Source organism: Scomber scombrus, chromosome 8, assembly GCF_963691925.1.
Source record: "Scomber scombrus chromosome 8, fScoSco1.1, whole genome shotgun sequence".
NCBI lineage: Eukaryota > Metazoa > Chordata > Actinopteri > Scombriformes > Scombridae > Scomber > Scomber scombrus.
Genome location: NC_084977.1, coordinates 7,200,672 through 7,221,255, shown reverse-complemented (window position 1 = coordinate 7,221,255; position 20,584 = coordinate 7,200,672). Strand labels below are relative to the sequence as shown.

At 38.8% G+C, this 20,584-nt stretch overlaps 1 protein-coding gene across 1 annotated transcript; it reads right to left on the bottom strand.

Annotated features, from left to right (window-relative positions):
• Positions 1-225: 225 nt before the first annotated feature.
• tprg1 (tumor protein p63 regulated 1) lies at positions 226-20,288 on the bottom strand. The gene is made up of 6 exons (XM_062424307.1): positions 20,223-20,288; positions 19,727-20,002; positions 18,075-18,166; positions 14,869-15,045; positions 4,034-4,187; positions 226-1,516 (listed from the first exon to the last, which is right to left on the bottom strand). The coding sequence occupies exons 2-6, from the start codon at positions 19,985-19,987 to the stop codon at positions 1,322-1,324; spliced, it is 879 nt and encodes a 292-aa protein (XP_062280291.1). The 5' UTR covers positions 19,988-20,002; positions 20,223-20,288; the 3' UTR covers positions 226-1,321.
• Between the last annotated feature and the right edge of the window lie 296 nt (positions 20,289-20,584).

Sequence of the window (20,584 nt, the reverse complement as noted above, 5' to 3'; positions counted from 1 at the left end):
TTTCTGGTTACTATTTACTTTTAAATTCTCTAACTTCCTCTTTATTTAGTCATTTAGAATGTTAGTGGCAGACTCTGCTGTTTCCCTGTGGGATTCACATTGCCTTCACATGCACGAAGCATTCAAAGACAATGATCCAGCATGTAATCCAGTGTTAACAACATCTCATTAATATCAGCCCCGCTGTTTACTGTTAACTTTCCTACAGAGCTGTATTAAGTTACTGTAAACTGAACTTTTCCTACTGCTTCACATTCAGAGCATTCAACTGGTGGAACACAGGACATGTGATGTATTTATTAGTGAGATTAGCATTTATAAATAGCTCATACAAAATATGATCATTTTTGGTATCTTTGGAGGGCAGATAAGTTTTCAATATTGTAGGAAGAGGAAAAAGAAGGTGCGGCTGCAGAAGCTGTTAGAACCCAACCCTGCTATTGTGTGGAGAACCACTCACATAGCGTAAAATCAGATCAAGATTACACAAATTATTAACTGACATCTTTATTAAAACAACTTGACTTTGTTTGGTCGTACTATAAACAGATATACCAGTTTCTTCTTTTGTATATTCTGACAACAACATGCTCAAGGAGTGTTTGCTGTATTATTACATTGGACTGTTTGTTACCAGAAGTAACCACAAGTCCTGCCAAACCAGCCAGGACGGAAATGTTAAATGTGTGATTGTATTACTTGCAGCAATAACAGGACGTCACGAGTTAAAAGTTGCATGAAAAGTCTGTCTGTATATTTTAAGCCACTTAAAGGAAAAGAAAACACAAGCTTATAGTTTCTTGTCTGTGGCAGCTTCACAAGACAAACAGATGGCACCAAATAAGGCAGTGTCTCACACGGTAAACAGACAAATCAAGGGGAAATTCCAACACTGTATGCACTGCAAAAATACACTACGAATGATAAACTGACAAATGTTCCCCCATGCTCCAGTGAATCTCTGAGGGGCTGAATGGCATGGGAATGAGCTTTTAACAGAGAACACTGGGGGAGGAAGAAAGGAGTCCCATTGCGAAAGAGTTGAATTACCATATCAGTGAGGAGCAAATACAAAGCTCCTTGAGAACAGCAGGGGATCCGTCAGCCAGTCAAGAGCCGCGTTGAAACGCGGATATTTCTGATCGCTCAGACACCACACACTGGTAATAAGCGACGGAGGAGATCACGCTGTTGTTTAAACTTCATACAGCACATTCTGAGAATTCAGCGTTCAACGTCAAACAGAAGCAAACCTGAGAAATCTTTGGTCAATTCTTGGAGAAATTGTGCAAACTCTCTGTAATATAATGTGTAAGAAGTTTTAGAAACCGAGGTTTCCTCGAGCCATAGAGTAGCCCAGTTTGTTCTGGTTCCCCAGGAAAGACATGACGCCCACGTAGGCCTCGATAACAATGGGCTGATTCAGGACCAGGACGCCGTTGGCTTTCCCAGGAACCGGCTTCATGGTGTGGGCTTTCTGCGCTGCATCTTTGAGCTTCTCACGGAAGTTCTGGACCTGTGCAGGATCAGAAATATATCAGAAAACAAAACATGTGTTTCCTGTTCCCACCTTGATTTTGGTGGGCTGCAGAGTACAGGTGGTTCTCCTGAGAGTCCCCATGCTGCAATTCAAGAAGTCATATTTAATAATAGGATGATTAAATCTTATTATTTCTTACACAACATAAATAAACCTGACAATAATAGTCAAGCAATATTTCATTAAATTTCATTTTTCATTAAACACATGTATCAAGGTAACAAGTTGTGATTTTTCTTAGTAAAATATCCAATCTATTTTTCAGCTAAAGCTGACAAGAAACATATCTGACATGTGGATTGTTTGGTTATCACACTCATTTATTAGGAGAAACTTTGATAGATGGGTACTATGAATTACAACTTCCCCAGAATTTTGGAGAACACCCACCAAATTTCAAGGCAAACAATCCAAAAGTTTTCAAATTATTTCATCAAAAGCCAAAAATGTGAACTTGCTCATGGTCTGCAGAGTCAGAGAATCACTAGCCAGGTTGAGGACCATGTACATCATTTCATGGCAAATATAATTTACATCTGCTGTGTGTCTACAGTGAGGATATTCTTGTCCAACAAGCCACATTTCTCAGTGTCGTATCATATTGAGGTCTTACATTACATTCTTGGGAAATGTACTTCCAGGTCTTTGCACACCAGTTTTGACTGTCAGTCTCTAATCTGATATAGTGTGAAGTGTTTGTGTGCAGTCAAATATTTATAATTCCACCCTTTCTCTGCATGACAGCAAAACATAATTGGGATGTTATGCAATAAACCTTTGTGACACCGGTGAATCTTCATTGCTCAGTGCGAGATTGCGCCATTCTTTTCTCTTACTGATGCTGAGTCGTCTGCTGTAATTACTCATAAACATCACAGTGATGTCGAAATTCTTTTATCAGCTTTGCCAACATGTTATGCATTAGTGTTTTGGTTCACCAGTGGTCCATAGCTATAACCAAAAAAGACGGTTGAATGATGGTTTTATATTTTTTTAATTTAATTTCTCTAGGATTCAAATGTGTCAATGAGTGTCAAAGGTGACACATGAATGACATCTGATGTTCTAGTTCTGGTAAGTCATTTCTGTGTGTGATGACTCATTTGTCCACACTATGAATCTCGCCCCACTGTTGGTTTTTTTTGTGATATTAGTTGAGTGTCTCTATGACTAAGCGGAGCTCCCAGCTCCACCTGGGCTGTGGAAAGGAAGTTATAAAGCAAATCACAAATATTTCAACAGCTACATATTTTCTCCTAATGGTAAAGAGTCATAAAAGGTTCACAGTTTTAGTTTCATTTACGGAGAAGTTCTGATTCTACAACTTGTGCAAAACTTAATTGGAAACACTCCCAATAAAAGCTGTTTACAGTCTGTGGATTATTCTTTGTAACCCAGACATTGTTTTGGGAAAGATGTGTTGTGCTGAGTTTTGCTGCTTTTTTTAAATGCTTTGAGAACCACAAATTAAATTCCATTTGCCTACATTGTATTTGTTGTTGTGGCAAAATTCAGATATCTCAAAATGTCGGCAAATGAAACCACCACTGTCTTCGTGGCTAGATACTAGGGAGAAAACACTATTTTTAAGAAAACTTCAATGACGAAATATAAGACTAGAAAAATAGTCCCTTATTTGACTGAAAGTCACAATGTGAAAAACAATATTGAAATGTTGTAACCAATCATCTTGGATTCAGTTCTTCTTTCTGAGTATGAAATATCATGTGCAGTAAAAGACAAAACAATAGCTTCTAGCTCTGCGTACCCCTAGAAATCCAACCGTTGGTTGTTATGGCAATTCCTACTACCTCTTTCAGGGTCTGTACAACCTTGGTCTTGGACTCTTTGTAGAAGTTCCGGATCATTGTGTGAGCAAAATGCACACGTCACGGGATGGTGCACTTCGGTCTTAATGTCCCAGATTTTCCACTATGGAAAATGGCCTTATATTAGCTGCAATGAAAACACTGCTGTCTCTCGTTATTGATGTGGCTTTAGCTCTTGAATGTGGAAGTTGAGATGCAAAAGCATTTGTCAGCGTTGTCCGGCCTTTCAGTATTTTCTTCACAGGCACGGTTGATTTTAGTAGAGAGCTGTGCTGGTTATGCAGGTATCTTTGCATAGTGCTCGTGTTTGCCGCGGTGTACGGCCCTACTTTCTTACAGTGCTTACATATTGTTCGTGTCTTGTCTGTTACTCTGTTGCCGTTTATTATTTCCACCAGGTACCCAAAATGCTGTCACACAAATGATTTAAAAGTGGCGGGGGCATCTTCTATGCTAATTTCGTCAGACTCCATCATGCTGACTGCAGCTGGATACGACTACGTGAGACAGCTTTTTACCTCGACCAGAATTATTGTCACGTGGCATGAGATCTTGTCACACCGCAACTAAATACTACAGGTATGTGAGAGAATATGTTTTTTGTGATTTGGGTGAGCTGAGCCTTTAAACAAAGCCATACAATACGCCATACGCTTTGACTTACATCACAGAGAGTGGCGAATGAGCCGCTGATGCTCTTCACAGGGTGGGAAGTGAAGGTGATGAAGGGGAGGTCAGTGGCAAAGGGGTTCCACTTGGAGGTAAAGGAGAGTTCTCTCAGCCGGTCCCAGAAGACTCGCACCCCCCCCCCTTGTCTCCTAAAACACATCAAGACACAGAATAACACAAATGACAACGTGTCTCCCACTGTCAGTTAAAGCATTTGACTCAAGCGTGTGACAAAACTTCAGATTTCAGAGTTCACATTGTCATCAGATCCGTTAGAAAACTCACTGCTTTCTGCAAACAAGAGTTTGTTTTGTTCTCCATTGAGAATCATGTACAAAGCATTGAATATAAACACGCTCTTTGCCTCTGGCCACATCCAGAATAGCTACATCTTATAGGTTGACACTTACAACTGACAGTTTTGTGGCACTGAATCCTTTTTGCCTACAGTATCATGCAGAAGTATTACATTCATGTTAAACCTGTAATAACTGACTTTAGCCACTTGGGGGCAGTAGAAACCGTGAACAAAAAATTGACATATCATCACCTTTTAAGTTGATATATTACATTTGTTAGCTAACAGTTGCTCATTTCTACATTCAGCAGTCAGGGAACAACATTCCCATTTATCCCATTTATCCCATTTATATGGATTCGTGTTTCTGTCTACGAGGTGAATTTAAGTCCATTATTCATTTTCTTTTTTTCATTGATTCACAATGGGCAGTAATCACAAGATCACAGAGAATCCTTACATGACATTGATTGGTCCACACCTCCAGTGGTTAGGACACATAAGCCTGACTAGATGGATTGTCACTTGATATCGCAATCTAGGGAATCCAGCTGCCTCACAAGGTAAGCAGTTACTTTCTACTCATGTTGAAATCACATACTGTAGTTAACATACCTTTAAATTGCATATTTAAATGTTTTGTATTGTAGATTAATTTATTAAATAATACAAGACAAATAAGCATATGATAAAGGTAGTACAAGGCAGCAGAGTCTGCAGCCAGCCTGGAAACATGTTTCTCACTTCTCTGTTTTCTGTTACTAGTTTGAGGAAAATAAAATTGTTTAGCTTCTGATATGGAGCAGCTACACCTCCATGGAGGATTTTTTTTTTCATGACATTAACATCAGTTCATATTTCCCTAGTGGGGACTACCAGACCCGTTGGCTCCACTGTAATAATGTTAGAACAGTGAAAAAATGAGGGAAAATTCTTAATGTGAGGGCGATCTCTTGTTTACCGGGCTTACAGGTAATCTACAGAGTGTTCATCATATTCTCTTTCTTCTGTTCTCCTGTCTGTAGTCATTTTAAAGCAAATACCATAGGTTTTAATGAAAATGCCCTCAGGTCATATCCTTTCACAGCTTAATGAAACCTCAGAAGGCTGAAAGCAAACAGACCACCAAAAACTCACAGATCCTATCTTTGAAATGATGCTGGTGTTGATCTTCATGCTGTGAAAATCTTTACTGTTCTCTACTTACTGTTTGTCAATCAAATGTGATCTGGGGCTCTTATACCTGTAATATCTGGGAGGAATACCTAGTATCTTTGTTACTGTTCAAAAGGTGCAAGGTCGCAGAAAGTTCAAAATACTCCTCTGTTTCTGTCTTTAGGGCAACGCTACCCAAATGCACAATTATTTATAAACCTGAACTAAAATGTATCAGAGATCTTAGATGGTAGGAGAATAAGAAAACAACCTTTGACGTAACTGAAAGTCACTACTCAAGACCAAAAATTTTGCAAAATCTAGATATGCATAGATGCATCTAGATAGCATTTAAACCATGTGCACATTTAATTTAAATCAATAAATAAAATTAAAATAAAACGATAAAAACTTACAAAAGTTTCAGCAATTTTTCAGGAATAATCTTCCTCTGTAGGACATGGAAAGGCCTCTTCGTCAAGGGTTCTTTTTCCCAAAGAGGACCATATGAATGAATTTAACAGGTGCCTGGTATCAGTGCTGCTTAAATGAAGCTCTCTCTATCATATTTACAAGCAGACTGAGGTTTATGCAGCATTAAGACAAATAGAGCTGAGACAATTAGTCGATAAATCAGTGAGTTGATCCACCGTAAAATAATTTATCCTAAACAAGCATTTAAAAAAACATCACCTGACAATTTTATGACTTGTATAGATGAAAGATTAAATCATCAATCAAGAAATTTATCAGCAGAATAATTGACACTGAGTACTTTGCTTGCAACTAGTGCCTTCCTGGTATTATGAGTATTCAGCCTTTATGAAGATCTCTGCTTGTTGGATGTGCTGGAGAATAACGATCAATGCACATTTGCTCTAATTCTCAGTGAGGATGCTTTCAAAGACAGTAAATCAATGTCAGGATCATATATAATTAAACTCTGAGACCTAACAGGTCTTTATGAATTTGGGATGATTTTAATAAAACTAAATGAGAATCAGGCATTAATAATCACTTTGCCTTTCTTTTCTGGCCAGCTGATCATCACCTTTTTTCCCCCCTTTTTTACCAAAGTCGGTCAACAACAACTGGTTCAAAAATAGTAGCTAGTAAAACCTGCAGTGACAGGTTGGACTCCTCAGTCATACATCATTACTGTACATTCATAGAACAACACAAAGAATCTTGTTACAGTAGGTCATTATAATAATCAGCTGTCATTTCAATTGCACCAATGGTGTTGGAACCCTATTGTTTTTTTTAATTCTTACAATTATTTCCCCGCCAAATTTCTTGTAAAACTGGCTCTACAGCGTAAAGCATTCAAGGTGCAAAGGTGAAATTTGCAGGACAGATCGAGTTGTTTTAGTCGTTTTTTAAGCCGAAAATTCCCGAAAAAAAAAGATTTTGAAAAGTCACCAGGAGCTCTAGGCAATTGCGACAAACATTTCCCCAATTTTCTGACTTGTGTACACTGAATTATTATTTAATCAATTGAGAAAGTATGAGCTGACTTATTGAATCAATACATATGCAGTAAATCTCATAGAGGATGCTTTCAATCAAATGAACAGCAATGTCAAATCCTAACATATAATTCATTTCTCTGTCATAACAGGTCTTTGTGAAGTTAACTAAACTAATTTTGAATCTGGCATTTACACCTACTTTATCATCTCTTTCTTTTTCTAGACAGCTGATTCGTCACTTTTCTTTCTAAACAAAGCAGGTAAACAGCTTCTGAATCAAAACAGTAGCTGGTAAAACCTGCAGTGACAGGTTTGACTCCTCAGTCAGATATAATTACCGCACATTCACAGAACAACACAAAGAATACAGTAGCGTTATAATCCTGCTAAAGATTGAAAAAGTGAGAAGGAAATAACTGACAATCAATCAGTGGTTGAACTTAAACATTTTGACAATATGAGCACTTGTCAAAACAAAAAGGCATATTCAGCACATTTTGACTTTCAATCAGATTTGTTCTGTGCTGTACTGGGATCGTATTTGTGATGTTTCTAGGCGTTTCTCTCCTTTTAGCTGAGAAAAAAAAAAAAAAAAGGTCCACACCGCACCCTGTTACAAACCCTGATTCAATATCAGTTGCCTATCAGTTTCCTAAGGGATTGTGCATTGTTAAAAAATGTGTGCCATATGTTATGTTGTGTTATGTTGGATACCTTTAACGTCACCTATTCATGGCAACGAGAATAAAGTGTTTTTCTAAGTAAGACACCAAGCCCACAGATCCACTGATCCACCCTCACTGCCTTTGTATCTTCTGCACTTGATGCGTGGATACAAAAACACTTAGGTTTATTCAGTGCTCAGTAAGCACTGCCTGAGACACTGACGAGGGATGAGTCAACTCACAAAAAAACTTTATCACAAATGCAATCAAATAATCTGTAGCTCTAACTACTGATGGTGGCTGACTTTGTTGAATAAAAATGTAACAGTGCAAAGTTTTATCTTAAATGTACCTGCTGACTTTCATTTGTTTTTTTAAAAGGTAAAAAAAAAAACAAGATGAATAAATCAGGATGTAGGCGATTTCCCAACAGTGTTTCTAATGTCCTTAATGATCTGTCACATCGATGTGCTCATTTTACCGCATACCTTGTGCAAGAGCATTTCCTGCACACCAGAATTAAACACCTGAGGCTAAACAATAGCGGCGTAGCTGTTGATATGTCACGGTCCCAGGGAGGGGCTGCATCATAATGCAATCATCTAGCCCTGTTTACACAAGTGCTTTCAAAATGACAATGCTGCTGCTGAGCATTTGTGCCTCCTCCAGAGCAAATGTTGTGCAGGGAGAAAAGGGGGAGGGAAAGGGAGAAAAAAAAACTTAGTACAAAAGCAAAGCCTGGGCTAAAAGACTGATTATATTTCAGCAAAAGCGAGTGAGGATGGGAGGTTACGTTTGTACACATTGCCCTTTGTAAGAGCACTGAGCTATTGCCCTGGTATAAATGGGGATATAAAAAAGCTTTGGCAAATTCCACAGGTAAGCTATCACTGGGAGAGGGACCAGCCCAAACAGGCAGAGCAGGGCTGGGCTTTCCAGCCAGAGGCCTTGGAAGTCTTCACTGTGTTTATGTGGCAGAGGTGGGTTTGGACTTTCACTGTGCCTCACTCCCATTTAGTCACGAAAATGGCAAAAGCAGGCTACACCTGTGTCGTGCCATTCATAAGATTCTCGGGGCGACGATGTTCATGTCAATGGAAGTTTTTAAAAAAAACACCTCAAGGAGGAGAGTGAGGAAATCCACCCACTAGTGACCTCCCAAACGTTGAGTCCCACTTAATCCACGCTGTTTACACAAAACGCACACATGCAGAAGAGAAACACTGTATTCTGAGCTTTAGGGCAAGTGACGAAAAATTCCTCCCCAGGCTTTCAAGCGCTTCGGACTCATAAGTCAACACACAAGATAAATATCAAGCCCAGCTCCAGTTGTCATGGCAAGTGTCCCACATTGTCTCACAGTGAACAAACAAATCTGCTCTGATTGCACAATAGAGCCTGCAGGTTTGTCAGCCATCCATATGTATCCATCCAGCAAGCCACTCTGAGATTTCATTCAACCTATGAGAGGAGTAAAAAGAGAGAAAGGGTGGAGTGGTGTCTGGAAAAACAAAAAGAAGGGACAAAGACGGGAGCTTACCTTTTATATTATCAGATTTTTTTTGTGTGTGATTTTGGTGAACAATAATGCCTGATTTTGCAGCGGCTCAAAAAACTGCAATGCGATGCAAAGTTTTGTGTGATATTTTTAGCTCTGTAATTGCGGTAATTGGCAAAAATTGCAAGTGGAGAAAAACAACAGTTCTGCACGGCCTTTTGCAGTTATTTTCACTGGCAAATGACAGGGGTTCGCTCTCTTCATCGTGTAATTTCACCTGAACGCGCGATGTGATGACGTGTCACCTGGGTTGTTTTGATTAGACGGACGCAGGGAAGCATGATTCTTATTATAAGACTACATTTCCCATAAACCCTGTCACTTCACCAAGCATGATAAGAGGAGAGGTTGAAGAGCCTCGCTTACTGTAAATGAGTCATTTTTGTTCATGAAACAAGTTTTCTTTGGAAAGGCTTATTTTGTGCTGTAATGTCTTGAGTAGAATTCCTGTGAATCCAACCTAACTGCACATGATTATATATTGATATAATCTTCCTAATAGCACCTTTAATGCAGAGAAATTGAGGGATTTTTGCAAAATTGCATGCTCCTGCAAATATTGCAGAGATTATTTGAATTTACATCAATTATTGCAGTCGCAATATAGCAATTGCTGCAATTTCCCAAGATTATTCCAGACTCAAACGGATATTTAAATTGTTCATGGTAACACTGGCCATGCAGCTTCTGACCCACAACTTACAGCCTTGTTAGATGTCACAAAGCACAAGCTGTGATATCGCAGCTGCAGGCTGTTGACAAAAGATATTGCCACCTTGAAAAAGCTGAAAGCTGCTTTACCAAGGTGTGTGAATTTAGAGCAGTATGCTCAAAAACATTACATATCTATTGGTGTTTTCAATTCACACTGTGGATCCCGGAAGCAGCCAGTGTGCAGATGCTGCTGTTGATCTATGCTTTGGTTTTTTTGGAGATGTGAGTGTTTTCCTACAGGTACAACAACAATATCTGGCAATAAAATGTTCCAGTTTAATAAGTCAGTTGAGAAATTTTATTTCTGACAGTGCAGTTGCGGTCAGAATAACTGGGGCTTAGTTCAACCAGGAAGCAGTGAATGCAACAATTCATCCTCAGTGGTGATAAACAAGGAAACAAATTTCAGAAATTCCCCCCACTATTAGTATACGCAGGATTTGTCTGTGGTTGAGGTTTCATAATGTGGCATCTCATTACATGTGGGTATTAACTGTGACACTTCCAGATAATAATAGATTATTTTTGAGCATAGATAATATGTTGTCAACTTTGATATTTCACTTATCAGCCTGTGACTACAGTTATATAATGTATTTGTGATTCTGAAGGGAGCTCTCAAAAGTTTAAAAAAAATAACCATAGTGTTATCATAGTGATGTCATCAGGGATATTTTGGCAACGTTCTGAGGCAGGGGTTGTTTATTGAGAAATGTTTCTGGGAAATGTAGGATTTAATGTTTCTGGAGTTCAATCCACACTAGAAACTTAAACTCAACCTTTGCTGCTCAGATTTTGATCTTTCCATTTTAATCTGTCCTTTGTGAGCACTGTGATTTCAGGAAAGTGCAATACTAAACCGCTTTTTTCAACTTTCCGCCATGCAAGATCAGCATGCATTTTTTTCTATACTTGATCTTAGTAAACACCAGGGTGCAAGTCATGCTGCTTGATTCTGCGTTAACTGAAGCTTGCAACCTCTTTTGTACGGCACTGGACCAGATTACTGAGCAGTTATCATGATGAGACACTATCTTGCCTCTTATAACCTTACCTGTTAGGTACAAATTGGAAGCAATTTGGTTGTGGATTACAAACAAGACTGTTAGTCCTCACTTTAAGTGTTTTCTTAATATTTTTTGAAGCACGTATGTCTGCATTCAGCTTGCCTGCTTCACAACAGTTGTATTGGTTTAAATGATCAGATGAGGCATCCTGCTCTTCATTAAGTTGATGATATCTTAAGTAGCTCATATGTACTGACTGCCCTCTGCTGTTTGAATGTGTAAGCTGCTCTTGTTTGTGCAGGTGTGGTTGAAAAGATTGCAGAATAAGAGGTAATTTAATCAGGTCTGCCATGTAGGACTGATGAAAGACTGTAAATTTGCAGCTTATGCAATGTTAGTTTGCTCACAAGTGATGTGTATCTTGAAACAACTGTGAAAAATAATCCCACTTGTGATAGAGTAAAGAACTGACAGCGTGAGGAAGACATTCTGGTTAATAAAAGTGATTGAAGTAGTTAAAGGTGGGGGTTGAATAAAGCATCATTCCCTCTGAAGCCTTATCTTTAAAAAGCACATCTCATCAGATGAGAAACAGCACAGTACAGATCTGGGATTATTTCCAACCTTCATATATATCATATACACATATACACATATATTATTTTCTTTCTTTTTTTTTTTTTACAGTGGTTACTGAGGCAACCTCTAGTGGGGCTTCTTTAAACCTCCACACCCAACTCTTTCAGACAGGAATAAAAAAATGGATGATGTGCTGGTGTAATTAGTTTGTCTAGACAGTTTGGAAAGAAGGCACTTAAAACACATCCTTCCCCACAGATGCAGAATATACTTTGCTTTTTCTTCATGGGCGCACCTGGAGATTGTGCGATGAAAACAAAACCATCATAACTAAAAATACAGTCCCTCCCTTAGCACTTTCTACTGGCATCATCAAGGTTTTGGGGAGGCTGATGGAACACACATGAGCGTACTGACGCCAAATAAGTCGCTCCATAGTGGGAGTTTGGTGTTCTTTGTTTTGAAGCTGATAAACCGGGGAACATTGGTGTCAAAAGTTCATGAAAGTGCTTACAGTTTTCTATTTAGGTAAATTCTATTGCTTTCTTGATAAAAACATCCAATACCAATAATTGTGGTGACCTGCAATGTCTCAAAAACTAAAATCTATAAGCAAGGGATTATATGCATGACCTCTATAAGTGTTGCTGTAGTATTTAAGAAGACATTGCCACATTTAATACAATTAACTGCAACTACAGCCAGAAATGGTCTGACTTCCCTGCTGTAACTGTAAAAGTGGGTCATTTGCTGCAACCTATACAGTGGGCCGGCTCTCTTGCAGCAATGATTTACGGTAGCCATTGCAGAATGTGATCCTATCATCATCCATGACAACATCAAACAGATGAAGAAATGTGATGTGGCGTGCTCCCGCCCTGAAATATCTCTAGCAAGGGTGCACACTGACATCAAGTGGTTGGATGACAACTGTCAGCAATCCAATCAGTCTGCAGATGTCTTACACTCTTGAATATTAACACTGATGTAACGGATGGACTGTCATTCCTGTGACAGTAAGCTAAATATGTTGATGTGAAATCGAGACTTCTTTATTGAAGTGATCATGTGTGTAATTATATTCATTTCCTAGCAGTGGGCAAAAAATGCATTATTCTATAATGGTATGAGCTTTTTGCTAGATTCGAATTGAAGAAGCTTTTTATATTCTTTCTTTTTTCAAGTGCAGCCTGTCAAGTGTTAGTAGGCTTTTCGATTGTAAAGTCAATTAAACCACTTAACTCATCTTTCAGTTTAGGTTTCCGGCCTTCAATTTTACTCTTTTAGTTCACTCACCCCTTTTATAAAGGGACTGTTTCAATAAAAAAAAGATCCAAAAACCCACTGTATACTTCCTGCCCGGCATCAAATGATAGACAGGTAAAGTTAGCAAATTGCTAGAGAAGAAAAAAAGTATTAAAGGTATTTATTTCAGCTATTTCCCTTAAGAGTTGGTGGAGACTAAAAAAGAGCTAAAAAAGAGGTGACTTTGGACAATTTGGTGACTAGAGATACAACTACAAATGTTGCTCCATATGTATAAATACGACACTGGTAGCTAATAAGTTTGACTGGAGATACAACTACAAATGTATAAATACGACACTGGTAGCTAATAAGTTATCAACTTGTCAGGTGATAATATGTCACTATGTTTTTAACTTTGTTTTTTCTTCCCCCAAGTAGCTAAAAACTGATTAGCTTAGTTTAACATAAAGTCTGGAAGCTGGAAGAAACAGCTAGCTTATTAGCACCTCTAAAAACTATTTGAAATTGTTGAGTAAACCAAGAATGTAAAAACCAAAGGAAGTTACATGCTGGAGCTAATTATTGTGACCAGCTACCAGGCGCAGTAACTTTTAGCCTTTAAGCTCAAGTAAGCTAAGCTAATCACCTTCTGGCTCAACTTCATCACGTTACACATACGTACAGTCATGAGAGTGGTATCAGAATTCTCACTTAATTCTCAGCTAGCCAGCAAAAAAAAAAAACCCTACTTCCCAAAATGTAAATTTCATTAAACTAGTCCTGACATGACACTAGGCTCCTTCCATCACTAATGAATGAAATATTAACATAGCAGCTAAATTATCTCCCCAATCTGACTTTTAATACTTTTTTGTCTCATGATGGCGAGACAGTTTCATGTTTCAAAGTTTCAGAGGTAGGGAGGACTCATTTCCACACACGTACCCTACTGTAGATCACTTTCTGCCAAAAATAAGACGGAATGAGCTAGACGAAAAAGAAGACACTTCCTGAGGGAGAGACAGAGAGGAATACGGCGAGAAAGAGGGAGTGAACACGGTGAAGATGAAGACAGAAAGAGGAAATATTTGAGGCTCGAGCCTTTCTTATTTGAAATCGTCTCTTTACTGTCTGACTCCCGGGTGGCTTTCATGAGCGTTTTATGTATAATTTAACGTAATGTGCAGAGATAAAGCCTCAAATAAAGGCCGCACTCTCTAAGCTCTTCACAGCACATTACATTTTATTCATCAAATTAGTTTTAGTTGGTTTGGTATCCCCTGAGCCGTCTTTAAAAGGTTTAGATGAAAGGACTACATTAATTTTGCCACTAATCAGTTAAGTGACAGCTCCAAGTGACAGCTTTACACTCCTTACCCCAAAAAACTCTGAGCACATTGTGTCTCTGCCATGCCTGTTTCAGCCCCGTGTACCCTAAACTGATCCGCTGCACGCATCCCCCTCACCACGCGGCCCTCTGCCCGCTAACCTCAGCTTCACGTCACTGTTGTTACTGCCGTGTCACATCATTGCTGAATCATGCATACTTTTCTGATCTTTGGCCTTTTTACTTCCTTTTTCTGAATAAAAAGGGTTGCATGTTACATTTTTTTTTATCACACATTGAAATGTCTCAATACATTAGCAACATTAACAATGTGTTGTATATCACATTACTTTAAAACAAGTTATCAAATGTTCATGTGCTTCCATGTTTATTGTCAAAACTTGATGGTTAATCGTGAGGCAAAAGGGATTTTTTTTTTTCTTTCAAAGGGGATTTTGCTTTTGTGAAGCAAATTAGAGAAGGGAGCAGATAATTAGGGCTAATATTTGTAATTCTCCAAGTAGAGTTTTTTTTTATTTTTAATCAGCAACTGAACCTTACAAAGACTCATTTTAAAGTAGACTCACTGAAAATTACTAAAAATGAGACCGGATACTACAGAGACAGTTTCAACAAAGCTTTCTCTAGAACTCTTTACGTCAATAACTCTATTAAGTTTAAGTGTCAGAAGTTTCCTGGTTTTCATTTCCTACCGCAAACTACAAGAGGTTAACCTCAGAAGTGCCGGTTTAATGGAAGGTAGAAGTTAACGACTGAAGGATTGATAAAGGGTTCATGGAGACTTACTCAAGCAAGGAGCGCTTCGGGAAACTGAAGGTGCCGTGGGAGATGCGATCAACAAAGTTCAGCGGGATCCTTTGGATTTGCTCACATCTGAACATGACAAAGTCGTACTTGAAGACCAGGAGAGAGTTGTCTGTGATGAGAGTGAGACGCTCCTTTTCATTGTTCCAGTGATCCACCCTGAAGCAACAAGAGAGATGTGTGAGACCCAGTAGCTTGTCTTTTATCTGTTTTACAGGCCTTTTACATTCTTAACAAAGGTTTACAGTACAGGACTTAATATTTAATATATTTACAGCAAATCTTGACAGACATGGTCACACTAGACCACCAGACTATATAGTCTATTCACTAGAGAATTCAATCTAATTAGAAAATAAAACATATTTCTGTAACATCAAATTATATATATTTTTCACATTTTTGCAGTTTTTTATACTGGATACTTGTACTCCTCAAGCCTGCAAATGAAAATCCCTCTTTGGACCGATGAACTACTCACAGCCCACATTCACACCAAAAAACCTGTGTCCAAGGCTTCAAAACAGATGAGTGTTGTTTTAAGGGGTCACAATCCAAAAACGTTTGGGACCACTCGAGCAGGGGGGAGTGATTTTCTCTGTGTGCATATGAGTCTTTGTCTGAAGTGCAGTTTGGATGTTAGTAATACAAAAAACATGCAGAGCAAAGCTGCTCAATTATGTGCTGTTATAGCTTCACAATTCCCCAAAATGCCCTCGGCAAAGATCATACAATATGCATGCAAGCATTTCTAAGTCCTTACATTTTTACCAACAACAACAACAACAAGAACAAATAAAATAACAGAAACACCTTTCAAAGCAAAACAACTCAAACTCTGCTTATCTCATGTCCACAAATATGTCTTATTAATCAAAGTCACAAAAAGCATCATTTCACACACACTCTGCCTCACCACTGCACACACAACTAATTCATGGTGGCGTGGATTCTCTCGGAGTGGCTCTCTTTCTTACGGCCCGCTGAGCCGGGCGCACGTGACCAACTCCAAGTGAAACACTCTAGATGGCTGCTGGCATCCTTAGGCCAAAAAAGACAGTTCAGTGAGCGGCCAAAGCATCTGGGGAAAGGTGTGGGTGAAGAGCTTGACTGTGCTAATGAAATGAGTTAACCTTGACTGGGCACAGGCGCCGCGGACAGTATAGAGGTGTTACAGAGATCCAGGATCAGACTGTGGGTGGGCTGACACGCTGCTGGCTCTCCAGCTTGATACACCAACGCACGTCAGGAAGAACACTGGTGCAATGATGTATCTCTGCAGGACCCGCTGCAGGTCCTTTGGCAGCGTATAACACATTTCTGCTTAAAGGAATAGATAAATAACTTCCTTGTTGCGTGTTAGATAAAAAAGACTGATGTCACTCTCATGTCTGTTCATTTCACTGTCAGCCAATTAGCCTAGTTTAGCATCAAGACTGGAAGCAGGGGGAACAGCTGGCTCTGCCCAAAAGTTTAAAAAAAACCTAAAAAAAACGGTTGTTTAACTTGTACAAAAACTGAATTGTAAAAAGAGCATGTTGCTGGGGTTAACTGTGCTGGAGCAGAGACTTCTAGCCAGGCTAGCTGTTTTCCCCCCTTTTCCAATTTTTATGCTAAGCTAAGCTAACTGCCTGCTAGCTTCAGCTTCATATTTAGCATATTAGCATGTGAGTGGTATTAATCTTCTCGTTTAACTCTCAGCAGGAAAGCAAATAAGCATATTTCCTAAAATGCAGAACTATTCCTTTAATGAACTTCATCATTTTCCAATAACATCAGCAAGTACGTATCTTCACCTGCTTTTTATTTTCTATTTTAATGAAATGCTAATCCACTGTTACTGCAAAGCCACTATTCGTTAAAACAACACTTTTTTGCTGTTTTTTTAATTCATAATTAACGCCACCTACTGTATTTTAAAGTAGAATTAAAACATTTTATGGAAATGGAAATGCACAAAACAATGGAAAATAAAAAGATGACATCAGCCAAGGATCCTCAGCAAAGCCAGATGTGAGGAATTTCTAATGCTTTTATGACATTAGTCACTGGCCTCCCTGTGGGGAATTATACAGCAGCAGCACAGAATTACCATATAATGCACTCTTTCTGTAGCTAGAAATCCTACAGCAGCTTCTGTGACGATGATAACTGCGGGCCAAATGTAGCACAAACGTCAACGTGTGTTGTACTGCAGAGCTGCATAACTGGGATGTATTATTCATTCTCACATGGCCAACCTTTTAAATGTTTCCTGAAAGCTTGAGCAGGAGTGATATGACCTGACATCTGCAAGTGCACTCGGTAAGTGTCCTCCAGTCACTTCATTTTACTCTGTGTTCACATCAGTTAGATCACTTCCTCTCCCTTGACTTTTGTGATATTCTTGGGAATTGTGATAAGAACGTTTAAATATTCTATGCAGTATTAATTAATAAGGATTTCTGGATCTAATCATGCTGAGGTATTATGGGTCTAAATTAGTTATTCTCATATGTGTGGACAAGCAACCACTCTGTCCCTGTGGACAGTCCCACAGTACATGTGTTAATGATGGATTATGAATGAGCAGCACATAATACTGTAAACATACAGTGAAATTACAACAACAGCATTATTGGCATGTGAAAAGCTTGTAACTCCAGTAAATGTTATTCACTTCAAAGTTTTGGGGTTTTTTTTTTTAGTTTTTAAAAATGTAAGAAAGAAATGATCAGCAGATGAAAACATTTTTAAGCATCTGTAACTGGTATATGAACATTTACTAAATGATTTGCAATATGAAAGTTATCATCATACAAAATACATCTATATTTATATGAATATAAGATATGGGCAATGTGTTATTTATTTGTTATACTTACTAATTCATCCATCCAATCACAAATATTTGATCTGGAATGTACCCATGTGCTATTAATCATTCATTAACTGTTTATACACCTTTTTTTCCATAGGAGAGGTTATAATTGTTGATAAATACATTATTAAGTACGTATAAATGTCTTATAAACAATTAATTTATTAAATACTGCTTACAAATGCTAAATTTGGGGGTGGGTGTTAAAGTAAAGTGTTGCCTGAAAATATTAGATTATATAATGATGATAAATCGGCGATACAAGGTTTTCACTTGGCACAGATTACACTGTATGTCAACATGAAAGAGCAGTGTATCATGAACTCACTCCGCCATCAGCCAAACACTGAGAACGCTGCCATCTAGTTCTTTATCCACCAGAGCTTCGACGTCTTTGATGGCCTGATTCAGAGTGCCAGGCTGAGGAGACAAGAATGCACGGGTGTCACTTTCTAATTTTCCATTGTGACAATCATAGTGTGTGCACAGACAAGCTTAAGGGGGTAATCTTTGAGGCAGATGTGCAGCTGGGACTGGTACTCCAACAAAATGTCAGAGTGTCTGTGTGTCAAACAAAATAACAATAAACAATAACAAGAGGCCTCAGCGTATAAAAAATGACTGCAAATGAATAAAGCTGAGCGTGCATTTTCTGCGTACAAATGTGAGTAACTCGGGTATTTGAAGAAACAAGGAGCTACATAGTATCACACACGTACATATGTTATTGTCAACTACTAAGAGCATGTCGGTGCAAGCCACACTCACACTGTCACTTCTAGAAAGTGCAATTCAATCCCTGCACTATGTTTTACTATTTCAATGCCAGTATGAAGAACTTGAAAAGATAAAGAGTTCATACTGAGGGCTCCTGACAGTCTTACTGTAATCTGAGCCTAGCGCTAAGCCAGCCTGGCAACATGGGATGTGTGACTGACTTCCCATGGCAATCCTATTCAACAGGCCTGCTATAAACACTACCTTTATGATGCTGATAATATTCAGCTCATTGTTGACACTGTGTCACAAAGGAAAACTTTGCTTTGGTGTTGTTTTACTTGACTACATGGTAATGCAACCTTATACTGTATATACAGGAGGCGGCACAATAACAGGAAAAGCTAAAAAACAAAAAAACAAACCACATAGTACCGCCCTGCTTCTTGTTACTTAGCAGCCCACAGATACTGATATATCTACGATAGGCTAATATCCGCTGATCTATTGGTTTTGTTTTTAAATATGAATCATTTTATGTGAGTAAAGGTAGGGGTACCACAATGTAAACATACTCAAGTTACAAGTGAAAGAACTACACTCAAAATTTGACTTAAAGGTGCAGTGTGTGGAATTTAGAATTTCATAATCATAAGTATGTTTTAATTAGTGTATAATCAATCAGAAAATAAGAGCCCACAACCGACAAACCAAACGCTGGCTCTAGAGATGGTCTTTCCTGTTTTTTGCGAGTTTCGCAGCCACAGTAGGTTCACCTACATGCTTGGAATGGGAGATGGAGGGGAGAGATATTCAGCAACCTTGTCACAAGATGCTACTAAATCCTACACACTGCACCTTTAAGTAAAAGTACTAATGTATTACCATTAAATATACTTTAAGCATCAAAAGTAATAATAGTAATGATGCAGAATAGTCCCTTTTTGAGTGTTACTTCTACAAACGTTTCAGATGGTTTTAAATAAAAATCTTAACCTGAAAATTAACTAGTAACTACAACTGTCAAATAAATGTAGTTGAGAAGAAAGTGGCTACAGTTTTATCTGTGAATTTTAGTGGATTAGAAGTATAAAGTAGCACTAAATGGAAATATTAAAAGTAAAGTAAACTGTAATTAAGTGGCCACACATTGAGCCACTGATTGCACAGGTGTTACTTCAGCACCTGTAACAAGCCAAGATTAGAAAAAGATTAATTTTCATGACTTTTAAATTGGCAAGGGTCCTAATGTCGAGTCTTTACCCTCAACACGAAAAACCTCCCGATCTTAAACTTGTCAACAGATGGCTCTACAGAGATGGCTCCGGACTGTGAGGGAGCCTCTCTGCCTTCCGCTGCCCGCTTCTCAGTGTCCGCTGTTGGGGCAGGAGGCTGCAGCTCCTCCGGTTCTGCGGGGGAGCTGAGCTGCTGCTGCTGCTGCTGCTGGTGCTGCTCCTCCTGCTGCTGCTGCTCCTGCTGCTCCTCTTCACCTGGAGCTCCTGCCTCCTCAGCGTCTGCCATCATCGCTCTCCAAAACACCTGTTAAAAAGGATTACCAACAATCATCACGTGTAGCTACTTATCCATGAAAATAATGCACCTCAGTCAGTTTCTGTCAATAGAGAACAAGGTCATATTTCCCTTCAATGACTTCTTCAAAAACGAAACTTAAGTTGCTGTACATATAATTTACTTTGGAAAGGGTAAATCACCGTGGGTTAACACTTGAAAGTAATACTGATAAAGAGGATTTACTTACAAGTAATTATCGTGTCCGCAGAAGGTGTGGAAGCACAGACTAAGAAGCAGAAGCAACAGGTGCATACTTCCTTGTTCCGTATATAACAATTATTTTTTTGAAGGGGCGTAGACAGTAACGGCAGCAGCAGACAGCCAGAGCTACCTGCATCTCATCTATATCTTTCACCTGGCTGACAGACTGGCCACCAGGACTGCACGATCATTTCAGTTTAATGTACAAGAGTGTTGTAGGGTCGGGTGTGGACGTTAACTCCATTTACCTGACTTTATTGTCGTTGTGTGCTTTTTAAAGGTGGATTAACCTGTGTGAAACGGGTCTTCAACTCCACACAAATGTGAACAATCCAATGAAAGCCACAC

Bases quoted from the DNA above. Each gene is read 5' to 3' on its own strand.
- tprg1 (XM_062424307.1), bottom strand. From the start codon at position 19,987: ATGATGGCAGACGCTGAGGAGGCAGGAGCTCCAGGTGAAGAGGAGCAG. The intron at 15,046-18,074 runs GTGAGTTCATGA...TTGTTGCTTCAG, and splicing joins AGTGTTTGGCTGATGGCGGA to GGTGGATCACTGGAACAATG. The intron at 4,188-14,868 runs GTAAGTCTCCAT...GATGTGTTTTAG, and splicing joins CCGAAGCGCTCCTTGCTTGA to GAGACAAGGGGGGGGGGTGC.